We start from the raw sequence: 13,320 nt of genomic DNA, 5'->3' as shown, positions 1-13,320 counted from the left end.
CCGAAATATCTGTAATAGGGTCCAAATACATTTTGTGCTATAGCAGCTGATATTAGTATGCCTTTTTCTCCTAGATTAAAAAGATACTTCCCATGAAGGCACCTCCACATTGTACTCAAGTCTCTTCTGAACCTTCATATCCTTAACAGCCTTTTCAAATAGGGGATGCATGGACACTTAGTCACGGATGGAGCAGCCCAGTGCTGATCTCACTGATCCTGTACACAGAGATAAAAACACTCCCTGTCCTCATATCTACACCCAAATCAGACATAACTTCGTGGCAACAGCACTGACCTGGGACCTCCTGTCAGCTTGTTACTGCAACTCCTGCTCCTTTCCAAGACATACAGTTGTGGTTTGGCCTATAGTTGATGTTCTTCATGTGGACTTTTGACCACTATGTGATTGCTATCATCTCCCTGCTCTTATACTTCACTAGTTTTAATTAAGCTGGTTTAAACAGTAAGGATTTTAAATGTATTTCCAGGCCATTGATGAAAATACAGAGTGGCACTGGGCCTGTAGCTGGTCTCTGTGGGACCTGACTATAAACACGTGCATCAAAGGCAACACTTTCAGAGCCATACAGCTCTCAATTGTCCTTTTTTTTTTTTTTTTGTATACTTGATGGTGCCAGATTTTTATCAGAATGTTGTATGATGTTTGATCAAATGACTCACAAAAATGTTTATAGTATACAATTCAGTTCAAGCAGTCAAACCTGCTACCTGATCAAAGAGTGTTGTTTGCTTTGACAGATCTGTGTTCCATTTTACTGTGTTTACTAGCATAACTGTTTACATCTGTTCTTTAGTTCTTCAGTGGTTGAATCCCGTACCTGATTTTCCATTATTCTGCCTATGACTGATATCACAGTAATGAGCCTGTAGCTTTTGGATCAAGCAGTTTGCCCTTTCTAAAACACGGTACCCTGTCAACCTTTTAAAATGTACCTGATATTTTGGTATTTGTTTAAAATGAGCATTGCTTGTCCCCAAAACTAGTACTCAGACATTCATTCCCTGTTGAGCTACCATGTCTATTTGTCCTCCTTAGCTTCCCTGAGCCCCCTTTCCAGACCTTAACCTCCATTTCATTGTCACCAGTTGCAAGGCAGCCGGGTTGCTTTCCTGGAGACAGGAGACAATGACAGTTTCACTGTCCCCAGCTCTCCTGTCACACTAGCCATTAGCACACAAACAGGGGACAAGGGTAAACCACTGCAGGTAAACTTGCAAACCAGCAGTTTGAAGCGCTGGTGGGTGAGAGTTGAGCAGGGTGCACTCATCACATGTAACAGTTGCTGCTTAATATCCATGTCTCCTGTGCTGCAAACACTCCCTGGGCAGCACCAAACCCACCTTTCGGCAGGTGGACAGCAGGATCATCTCAGGTTGTGACAAGTGCTCTGAAACACCCCAACAACAGAAGTTATAGCCAGTTAAGCTGATCCACATCTCCTTTCCTCATGTGGGCACGGAAGAGGACAGAGGGTGCCCCTGGGAAGCTGGAGCTCGCTGATGGTAGCTGGAATAGTTGGCTTTTACTGCAGCATCTAACTGAACTAAACCGGCCTATGTGCTATCAAGCGAAGGACCAGCAAGAGAGCACTACTCCTATGCCACTCTGCTATGGCAGAGTAATGCACCAGTTACACAACAGGGAACAGCAAATGTTTCAATGTTCAAACACCCTGAGAAACATTGGGCCATGGCACAGAACAAGTGAGCACAACCCGCCAGGAGCAGACCCTGTATCCTCTGTTCCCACCAATGTTAACACAAATGATGGGCTCTCAGCACCTTGCCGGTCGGGTACTAAGTGAGAAATGCTAGGCCAGGGACAACCACACCCAATGCACACCAATATTTGACTTGTCCCATCTACGTGTGTAAGATTCTCCAGTGGTAACCCCTGCATTCTTGACCACTCGCTCAGCTCCAGACCTCTCGCACAAAATTTGGGTGGTGCTTACAAAACGTGTACCACCCAGTGCAATAAAGTGGGACCGGGTGAGACTGGCAGACCTACTTTCCTTCATGTTCTGAGCTATAAATTGTGCCGAGGCCCTAGAAGTGATATTGGGCACAGGTGTCTTCATGTGCAACCCAAAGGGCATACCTGTAATTCTGCCATTATTTTATCTCCTTCCTCTTCCTCTTCATCTTTTGCAGCTGATGCTACAGCATGCCCTGTGCTCCGAGACAATGCCTGATCCTCTTTAGGGGCTTTGGATTGTGCTATTTGCCCAGCATCTTCACTGCATTCCTACAAGGGGATGAGAAGGCACAGACAGAAAATATAGTTGAGCCCTCCTGATCAAAGCAAACACAGAAAATTCAACACTACTGCAATTCCCCTGTTGCAAGGTCCCTCTTCCTTTTTAAGGAGACTGCTACTTCATCAGTTCAAAAGCAACCAATATTGCTGATGTTCACAGATTAAAAAGATTCCTAACTTGGACTTCCCTCCACTTCCTCCAGGGAACAGAATAGACGGGGAAAGGAAGCCCAAGAAACTAATTTGCAACATTTCTGTAAAAATGCTCTCAAATCTGAGCTGATCTTCCCCATCTGTGTAAGGCGTGCTTTTTTTATTTTTAATCTTCTTACCATTCTAAATGAAAGCAGGCTGTGACTTGCCTTCTACATTGCTAGGAGATAAGAGTAGCAAGACTCCTGTAAACAGAACTGATCAAACCTTACTTGTTCATTTGGCTTAACAGTAGTGTTTCCTGGGAAGCAGTTTCAGTAGCTCTCCAGGACGTAGCTCTGTCTCAACTTATTTTGTGGTTTATAGACACAGCCCAAGCCTGGGAATGTTTCTCTGTGCCAGGCACTCATCAACAGTCTGATTGCCTAGAGTCTGAATCATCAAACCTTGACAGCAGCAGCCTCTTTTCTGGCTGCATAGACGACATCTCCTGATCTCGTTGTGGTTAGTCCTGAACCTGGCAGGTAACTGCGCCGCGGAGGTGGAGGAGGTGGAGACTTGGTCAGTTTGTCATTATCCTGTTCTCCATCAGGAACTTCTTCTGCAAGTAAACAGAGCAGCACAAAGTGAGCATAGGTGAAGGACGGATAAAGTATTTGCATCCCTGCCTCAATTGGAAAGGAAAAAAATGTCTTAAAACGTCCTGCTGCTAAACATATATGAATAGAAACACATTTGGGATTCAAGTGGAAGTGCCTTGAACAAAAGCAGACAGTGCTGCACTTGCACTGTCACGTCATTTTACCCAGAAATTTTCAGCAAAAATCTTGTCCCCCACGTCACTGTGGCTGGGTTTCAGCCCTTGGTGTAAAAGTGTGACAGCACAGCGCACTTCTGCAAATCAATCACTTGTAAAGAAGCATGTAATGTGCAGGTTCAGCTAGGTACCTGGTTACAGATAGTGCCCCTGTAGCCTCCTTGTAAAGTGTGGCTACTGATGTGGCTACTAGCAAGACACCAAACCTGGAGGCTTCATGTTGTTCTCAGCAATTCTGAAGCAAACAGCACACATTTCTATTCTGCCTGGGAGGTGCTGCTGGCAAGGTGCTAGGAGAGGAGCTGTAGAGTTTTGTCCATTTTATAGTTGGACAAAACTAGCTAAGTTCAGGCAAAGGCTGAGAGGGAAAATGTAAACACTGCTCTGGAAATGCCACCTCTCCAGTTCAATGAGTCCTCTCGCCCCTGAGCAGGGCAGGAGAGCACCAACAGCAACTGCACTTGCTTCTCTTCTAAGACAGCATTTGTTTTCACTTTACTTACTACTAACTATTCCAGGAATGCACAAGTTTGCCTTTGAATTAATATATAAGACCCCTACGTGTATATTTTGCTAACCCACAAAGATTCAAATACCAAATCCAATAGCTGAGCAGAGCCAGCCCTTGCTTTCCAAGGAGAGTCTTCCAAGAAAAGATCAGTTTCTCAAACTGGTATTTCCCCACCAAGATGCTTCCCCACCCAGCTGCCACTTCCTCTTCCCCACCATCAATGGATGGCATTTTTCCAGAAGCATTACATTGCTCGTGACCTGTCCCTATGTGTTTCTGGTCACAGGCTAAGTAAGCATCATATATGGCAACAGCCACCGTGTTCACGCTGTTGTTTACAATGTTTGTTTTCAAGAGTGAAAGAACAATCTTTCTGCAGCTTCTCAGTGTTATATAAACAGCTGGAATAAATATAACCCAGAAAGATAAAACCTCCTGCTTTTGGGATTACCCAGCTGTTTAGGGCTAAGTATTCCCTTTGGGCAAGTTATTGCATAACTGCCCGCTCCCGGGGCTGTGCCAGGCTTCTCTGACATGCCAGCTGGCCCCTGGGGCTGGACAGAGCCCTTGTCTGACCCGGCCTCATCTTTGTTCCCTTCTTAGCTCAAATGTTCTCTGAAACTGCTTAAGCTTAAAGAAATGCTCTGTTGTATTATGTCCCTCCCTGCTTCTCTGGCACTCACTCGCAAGATTGCAACAAGAGTGAATTTCCAGATGCACTTTACATTAGACCACTTCTTTGGTCAATATGCACCACTAAGTTTTTCGTGACATCAGATGTACTGCTGCTGTAAAATCAGAGTAATTCTCTAAGATGGCGTTTAGCAAACTATGATGTGGGGCCTGTGCAAACCCCTGCTCCTTTTAATGGGCTCAACCCATTACCCTCAAACTGCTACCGGCTCTGACTGCAAGAACATCAAAGTTTTTCGCACACTTAATAAGAGCAAGGCTGGATGAGAGACATGGAAGGCACAAAGACAGAATGATTCCTACCATCTCTTTCACATCTGTGAGGCATTCATCCATCTCCGTGTTCAAAATGGGAAATAAAAATGAGAAACACAGGCAAGAGAAATTGTCGGTGAGTGGCAGGTGCACAGGCTGTCGAAGGCTAATCCCCTCGTATCCCTTAATTGGAGTCATTAAGGAGAGGTTGTGATGGGGTTTGCTCACAGTCAATGCAACAACACCAGGCAAGACGTAAAAGTTCAAAGCTGGATTTCTATTTTCTTTACTAAACAATTTTATTTCCCCAATCTAAATGGGAAGGAAAAAAAAACTTTGGAGGAAAAAAACTGAGGAGAAGACCTTATTCTAATACTTTTTTTTTCTTACGGCTGAGTTCTTCTAGCATATTTACAGGGGGAGGAGTAAATGGACAAGTACAATTCACTTAGTCAGAGACTAACCATGATCAAAACCGCTACTTTATGGTACCTTCTTTGGTGCCAAAGGGCTCAGCGCTTCTGTGAACAAAATGGGAGTTGTTCACCGCCAGCCATTTCACAGAACTGAAGCATTCTTCAACAGGCACAGCCAGATTGGAATTAATTTCCCCCACTATACAAATTTCTACTTGCACCAAAAAAATCCAACATGTCTTAAAACGATCTCAAAATAATAATGCCTGCCTTGAGGCAGCCCTTGTAGTCAAATAAGCAAATTGTCTTTAATGGAAGCTACTGATCACTCAGCACTTGCAAAAATCAGGGCATTCTCACATATGAAGGCAAAAAGAGAAATGAAGGAGCCCACTTTCTAATGCACATGCTAGAGACAACCCCCTTATTTTTCACTGAACAATCTTGATAACAAAGATGAGTTAGAGTCAAGACATTAAAGAATTATTTAGAGAGTCACCTGCAAAATTGTGTAGAGTGTAATTTTACTTTGTTTTGCGCTTTGCAGGGAAAAAAAAAAAGAGTTTCTTAATTGAGTTCTGTGTGGAGAATGGCTGAGACAACACATTCTGGCAACGTGATCTATCTGGCTTCTGCAGCAAAGCCAAGAGAGAACTCCACTAATTTATGTCCAAAAAGTCTTATGCACTATATTAGTAGGTAGGTGGTCTCTCTTTACTTATGTTGCTCAGTTTTCTAGTTTACAGCAGACTGATACTGGAATTTTCATATTGAATCATAGAAGAGTTGGGTGGCATGTGAGATACTTAATCAGATATTAAGGAAAAGTTTAGCTGTTCCCTTATTTACGTTACTATTACAGGATTCATTATGCACAACAGAAGGCAAATGTCTCAATCCCATCAAATTTCTCCTTAAATCTGCTGGCTACACACTGTGCAAAATTATATTCTAGAAGTGGATTAGTTAACTATGCGAGTTACAAAACTTCTGTGTTATTGTGTTCTGCACTTTTTAAGATGCCACAGCTCACTGCACCCATATGGTATTTATTTTCACTGACATTTTCTATTTATGTCACACATTATACAAGATAATTGTGTTGATAGCCAGTAACCTCATTGAATGGTGCCAGAATTCTAAAATTACTTTATGAGGCTCAACAGAATTTATTTTAAACATGTATGTTGTGAAACATCCAAGGAGCCACAATTTGTCAGTGCTAAAGTTGCCCCCAGAACAAAACGCTGGATAAGAAAACACTCTTCCCAAATTCTGTATGAATTTGTGTACACAAGGCCCAGGGCATCGTTTTGCAGCTATTTACAACCTTGGCATGCCAACGCCTTGAGTGCAGCATGCAGCTCTGGTCTCTACAGCTCCAGAAGGACACAGTGGAGTTAAAGGGTAACTGAAACGAGCCTGGGGAGGGAGCAGCTGGCCTAGATGGAGAGTCCAGAAAGGCTGCAAGTTTGCAGTTTGGAGCCCACGGGGCAGGCTGAGACCTCCAGGATATGATCAAGGTCTATCCACTGCCTTCATGATTTTATAAAGGGAATGCAGAGCTGTTGTTTGCCAAATTGCAGAATATCACAACTATGGGGAACTCAGTGAAGCCGGTACGAGAGCATTTTAAAACAGAGCAGTGGGGAGGCAAATGGTATAAGCAGGTATAGAGGAATTAGTGGATAAAAGGTCCACAATGAACACGAAAAGGAGGAGGCTGGGATATTCTCTCTAATATCAATTGGAGGGGCTGGGGGAGTGCTAGCAGACTGCAAAAGGTGGCCAGGTTCTGTGCTGCCCGCGGACAGTATCTCCCATTGCCTCTGTCAGAGGCAGACCGCTGAGCCAGGTGGACTATAGTTTAAGTAGCTGGGTAAGAATTTTGCAGCTGACTCATGTTTGGCTAATGAGGTAAATCCAAGGTTTGGCTGAGGCATCTTCTTTGCTCCTTGAACTTTGAAGAAATTCAGACATGTGAAAGAAATAGGACTGGAAGGACACCCCATCATGCTGCTACCACAAAATAGCTCTACCTATATAGTTATTGATCAATGCTAGTCTAAGCCATTCTCTCCAATGATGGGGATCTTACATCCTCCTTATTGCCTCACACAGCCTTCTTCAGTGCTTCATTTTGCTTATCATTACAAGGTTTTTCCCTAATACCTAAACTGGATCTTCCTGTTGCAGTTGCCAACTTCTACTGCTGTTCTACCCACACAAAGCAAGTTGGTCTTTTTTAAGCAGATTTTGATGTATTCAGAGATTGCTTTGTCCTTCCTCAGCCTTTGCTTCCTCATGCTAAACAAAACCAATTCTTTCTTTTCCCCAGAGATCATGTTTTCTTAGAGCTCTGGTCATTATCATTGCTGTCCTCTTGACTCCCTCCTACTTGTTAAGTCTTTCTTGAAGTCCAAAACATTGAGTTTGGAAATTTCTATGTAAAAGCTCACCACTGCTGAGCAGATTCATGTGTCTTGTAGATATTCCTGTTCATCTCATTATGATGTTTGACTTTTTTTGCTACAGGGTCGCAGTCTGACTCACATTCAACTTGAAACTCGGTATATCTATACCATAGCTGTGGGCAGCCAGAATGCTAACAACTGTGAAAATCACTCATTCATTCCTACATATCTATCCACTTCTCCAAGACAACTCAGTTATGTAGAATCACAGGTCATTTTCAGACCTCTGATGGACTTATCTAAAACATTGATTGTATTTATAGTTTAAGATTACAAAGTTAGCAAGGATTATTAAAATTAAATAGTCTGACTTTCAACTTAACATAGGTTCAAGGATTTCTCTAAGCAGGTCTTGCATGATGCAGAGCTTGTGCCTGAGCAGCATAGTATTGCTAAAGATTTGAAGTGGCAGAGAATCCCATGTGTTCATAATTAAATTTCAGTGATTAAGTTACTCTAAATGTTAAAATTTGACAGTTAACTTTTAATGTGGCTTTTTCTAGCTTCAGCTTCCAATTGCTGGAACTTGTTGGAACATGTTCTGCAAAGTTAAAAGGCCTCCTTACCCTCAGAAACTTCAGGCATGTCTTGATCTTCTTTTGATAACAAATATGTCTACAAAAAGAGCTTTTTAGGTTTCTGATGGTAAGATCATTTGTGCTGAAACTCTTTGTGGTTCTTTCCAGAGATCTCTGTAATGCTAAACTTCCAAGTGCAAAACTGAACACAGTATACTAGATATAGTATAGTATACAGACACTCTCATCTCTGTCAAAAGCAACGCGTACTTTTAGTCTCCTGCTCACGAGGAGTCTTTATTTCCAGAGGACAAACTCACTCGCTCAGTTGCAATATGGGGAAATTCGTGTTCAGCTGGTTATCCACACTGGCATCTGCAAAATCACTGCATCTTGTCCACAGGACCTGCATTATTCCTTGGGGGCATTCTCACAGGTATGATCAAGAACACAGAAATCTGTAAACCAAAACCATTCTAGAAAGTAGGAAAAATAACCTCTCTTTTCCAGTTTGCAATTCTTTAGCACCATTTACTCTACCAAGCCTTACCTGAGACTTCTAGTTTTTCTGCTGCATCCCCTTTAGGCAGGGCTGCTGGCTGGGGAGGCATCTCCAGGTTAGGAATTGACTTCATTATATTGGCCTGGGCCTCTTCCAAGAGCTTTTCAAATTCCTTTCCATTATAGTGATCGAGGTTTTGTCTTTTCTCTTCCCATTTCTTTTCAGCTTTCTAGACAAAAACAGAAAGCACCTATTTATTTCTCTGATTTCTGTTATAATCACTTACTTTAAAAAAAAATCCATATGTAAATATTACAGGTGAATATGGATAGATTCTTTCGGTTCTAGTCAGCAACTAGAGGAAATACATTAACACTAATTGTACACTGCTTCTGACTTCCATTGTGCTAGATATAGCACAAACACATGACAGACTGACAGTGGCCACTGCTCACTAAAGGAACAAAGGAAAAATTTAAATCTTGTGTCACTGCCTTACTATATCACACTGGTGATTAAAGTGCATGTCTGTAATAAGACATGGAAGTTCACTTGTGGGTTTTCTCAATATCTCTGTGTGAAACCACTGGAAGTGAAACTCTCTCACTTTTACCTCTCCATAATGAGGGATATGGAGATTTAAAGCATGAATGAAATCCACTGATGCAAGTGTTGCCAGAGAATCATACGTTATTGTTCAAAAATAAGGTATTCTAAAAAAGAATTTTTTTTTTAATAAAGGTTATTTAAAAAACACAGTTACTCATTTTGTTTATATGTTATTATCCTGTTGCATTTAAAATCAGAGGGTATCTTCAGAAGTGCACGGTGTAGTTAGGGGTTAAGCATATAAATCCCCAGAATGCATTTGAAAAATCCCACCTGCCATCTCAAGAGCAAGACTGGGAGCTCAGACGCAAAGAGAGGACAACTGGTTGAGTAGAATACACCGTACCTCAATTGATACAGCTCGGTTTCTGGTACTTGCACTGTGAATTTCCTCAATGAAAAGACTTTGCATGGTGGTGCCATTGACAGAGACCTGTGGTACTGGCGTGGCTTGTGTGGGCTGGGATCCTGTTGCGGGCTCTTGTGGGGGGGCTGGTGAGGTGGCCGAGAGGTGGCCACCCGCCGGCACACCTTCGCTGTGGCTGGCTGCGGTGGGTGAACTCTGGGCATGGTTGACCAGGGCCGATGAGTGCTGAGACTGATGGATGACAACAGGCGAGCTCTGTACATGATGGACCGTCATTGTTGAGAAGGGGACAACTTCTGACTTGACTGATGACACCTGGGACTCTGATGTGATTGCTGTGAGGTTTTGCTGTGCGTGTCCCTGGGTATGCTTGAGCTCCTCCTGGTTTTTCAGAGCATCAGCTGCAGTGGCCTTTTCCATAGCAGAGTATTGCACGGCTTGGGATGGATCCACACCCCTCAGCAGTCCTTCTGTAACATGTCTGCCCAGCCAAATTGAACACAACAGCGTGGCACTTGGTTAGCATACAGGCCAGTCATGAACAATACTTAACAATAAACTTTTGCAAGGGAAAAGCACCTATATCAAAAACATCAAAATGGTGTTTTTTCTTCCTGATGCTCTCAGTTGTGTGATCTTATAGCTTCCTCTCAGAGTCAGGGATTGAGAGTTTTAAAGAGGCCACTCTAATTAGGATGGTTTTGCCTTTTTAAATGTTTACAAACCTTCGTGGATGTACTGGCACTTTTTGATCCAACCATGAGTTACAGTGAGTTGATTTTAGAGGAAGAATGGAAATCAGTTGACTTAAATTTTATACACTGTATCTAGCTAAACAAGATGTTCCCGGACTATTAGCACAGAAAGTGGTAGTTACATAAGAATGTGAGGTAGCAGTTTGGCAAATTGCCAAAACAAAGCCTTCAAATGATACTTCACAAAGGTTGTGTCTGTCAAGAGTTTGGGGTAGAACGGGCTGAGGACTATTTCTGGCAGCTAGCTGTGAAATGGCTGAGCTTCGGAGTATACCTAGCCATCAAATGCCATCAGTTTTTCCATTATTGAAACAGACTTTATGAGGCTTAATATGTAATTTTGCTGCAAAAAATTACTTTTGGCAAAACTTTGGCATGCATAGTTTATTGGGTTTTTTCCCCAAACAGGGTGAGACAGGAAATAACTGTAGTCATTTTTAAGAAAAGGAAACTAATATGAAAGGATATAGATGTTTATCTACCTGGAAAAATAAGTGATGGCTCTTAGAACACCTGTTACATAAATGATTTTATCCATCTGCCAGTACTGGCAAATCCATTTTACAAATGCTACAGGATATATGGAAATAATGACAACCCTACATTCCTTAGAATAATGGTAGCAACAATAGGCTTATGACTTACATTTTCTTGTAATTGAAGTAAAATTGAGACCACCACCACTGACAGTTTTTCCTGATTCACTGGTTTTGAGTAGGAATTAAATCCAATGCCTATTGCCTTATATAAATCAGCAGTCATTTGCTGCTCATATATTCTGACAAACATAGCTAAACACTGGCACTTAGTGGACACAAATTTTATCTAATATTTCAACTTTCTCTAACATATCTTCCTTGCAAAGAATAGAATAAAGAATTTGCAGGAATTGACAAGCATATTGAAAAATATTTCTTTCTTTCAGAAGGTTTAGGGTATCTTTATCCACTTAGAATCTTTTCCTGTTTTATTTCTTACTGCTACATTTTTGGGGATGCACGTTTCAGTGTTAGAGAATATTTCTAGTAGCTTAGATATTGCTGTAAATGCCTACAGTTAATTAGCTCAGGTATGGGACTGATGCCACTCGGTAAGCTTTCTCATCCAGTTACTTCCCAAATCTGGAAGTGTTGAGTTCAGAGGGAGCTAGTTTCAATCATAAGATCTCGATGACTGGGGCTGTTGGTCAGAACAGAACCACTGCACAGAGCACAGGAAAGGTTAATTTGATTTCCTTTGAGAGGGCTCTAGGAAGAATCTATAAAATACTGCAAGCAAGTTGCTTTTCTCAAAATTGCCTGGGGAGAGGGGGAGAACCCAAACCTGAAAGCTGTTCCAGCCCTGCTTGAGGAAATCCTTTAGTTTTGAAGGAAAAAAAAAAAAATCACCTCCTGAGCATGGTAAGGATATCGGTCATGCTGCGCACACGTTTCAGCAAGCTGTCTAGCTTGTGTGGTTCTTCCTTTAGGAACCTCACGGCTTCTACCTCAATCCGGAGGATCGCACGCATTTTATTCTGCAATGTCGGGAACTCTCCTGCAAAGACAACAACGGTGAAGCTCAACAAGAAATGATAAAAGCCCTGGGGAGAAATGGATGATAAATAGTTGAGTGTCTACCTCTGTCCAGGGGCCATGCAACAAGCTCCTTAATCCCAACTTTAAATCTTTTTGGAAGCGAAAGTTAATGCCTCCAGATCAAAGGCAAAACTGTTCTCAGCCACCGTGGTTAAAAGAGAAGAACCAAAAGTAAAAAGGAAAAGTACATACCTTTCAGGGTGGCAACAGCTTCCCCCACCTGACGCAAAAGAAAGGCTCCATCTTCAACATCTTTCAGTGTAACTGTCTTACTGGAAGCAGTGGAGTCCCTCTTCAGGTCTTCAACAAATGCCTCCAGCTCACTAGCAAAACAAAAAAAGTGGACATAAAATGTAAGCAGGACTTTCACATTACAATCAAATATATGTAAATGAATGGACTAAACTAAACCAGGAACTTCAATTGTGGCATCTTTAAATCTGGCACCACAGGCTGAAAAAACAGCAGGGTACCATGAGGGAAAGTGAGGGTGCTCAACGCTCACAGCATAGGAACAGGCTTGTAACTAGCCCAAGTCAATGATTTCTCTGACAGGCTGCAGCTGTGCAGAGCATATTGACCTCAGGGCAGCTGTGCCACAAAGGGCAGGTGGGGTGGTGAAACACATCTAACAGCCAGCCCTCTGGGGATGCAAATCCTAGAAGGGTACAGACACACTGTACCACTGCGTCCAGTACTGGTTTGCACCTTGCATTTTCTCATTGCTGATGACATGCAAAGGAATGCCCACAGTGAAATAACAACTCAAAAACTGGCACTAATGGTCCCTTGATGCAACCCTGTTTATCTGCTGGGTCCTGCTAGACAGGATACAGGGTCCTGTTTCCACAAATAGCCATACTGAAATAGCAAGTATACATAGCGTGCAGCTCTTGTTCAGCATTTGGATTCAAGAATGAATCACTTCAGATGTTTTTTCCAACCAGTGCTGTCCCGTGCTTCCTCCGGCTCCATCTGGTGCTTCCTCATCACGTTTCCAAATATTTTTTCCAGTGCTTCCATACTTCACACAAATTTTCACAATCCTTCAGACACATAAACTTTATTTTTGTTTTGGGGGGAGCCACTTTTTTTCCATTTAAGGTTGAGACCACATTGCTTTAGCTGGAGTGTCCACACAGAAGCTTAAAAATTTCTAAAAAAAACCTGAAATGCATTATGCACAACTATACAAACACCCATGCGAATACCTTAGAAGGATCATTTCTTGAATATTCATTCTAAGAGAAATCCACCTCTATTAAGATACCAAATTTACTAACAGGAATATTCTGAGAAGCAGTTTAATTGTATGGTTGAAAACAAGCAAACTCTGAACTGACAAATTGACTACTCATTTTAACCTAATTTTGGGCCTCATTTCTCACAT

At 42.2% G+C, this 13,320-nt stretch overlaps 1 protein-coding gene across 1 annotated transcript in view; it reads right to left on the bottom strand.

The window, feature by feature from the left end:
• Positions 1-13,320, bottom strand: part of KIAA1217 (KIAA1217 ortholog) — a 245,689-nt gene that overhangs the window by 9,921 nt on the left and 222,448 nt on the right. Inside the window, exons 11-16 of the mRNA XM_075143936.1 lie at positions 12,123-12,253; positions 11,742-11,889; positions 9,578-10,079; positions 8,671-8,851; positions 2,883-3,037; positions 2,125-2,271 (exon numbers count right to left, since the gene is read on the bottom strand). Of these exons, the coding sequence (XP_075000037.1) occupies positions 2,125-2,271; positions 2,883-3,037; positions 8,671-8,851; positions 9,578-10,079; positions 11,742-11,889; positions 12,123-12,253 (1,264 nt within the window). The remainder of the gene's footprint in view (positions 1-2,124; positions 2,272-2,882; positions 3,038-8,670; positions 8,852-9,577; positions 10,080-11,741; positions 11,890-12,122; positions 12,254-13,320) is intronic.

This window comes from Calonectris borealis, chromosome 2 (genome assembly GCF_964195595.1).
Source record: "Calonectris borealis chromosome 2, bCalBor7.hap1.2, whole genome shotgun sequence".
Taxonomy (NCBI): domain Eukaryota; kingdom Metazoa; phylum Chordata; class Aves; order Procellariiformes; family Procellariidae; genus Calonectris; species Calonectris borealis.
This window is presented reverse-complemented; position numbering and strand designations above follow the sequence as displayed.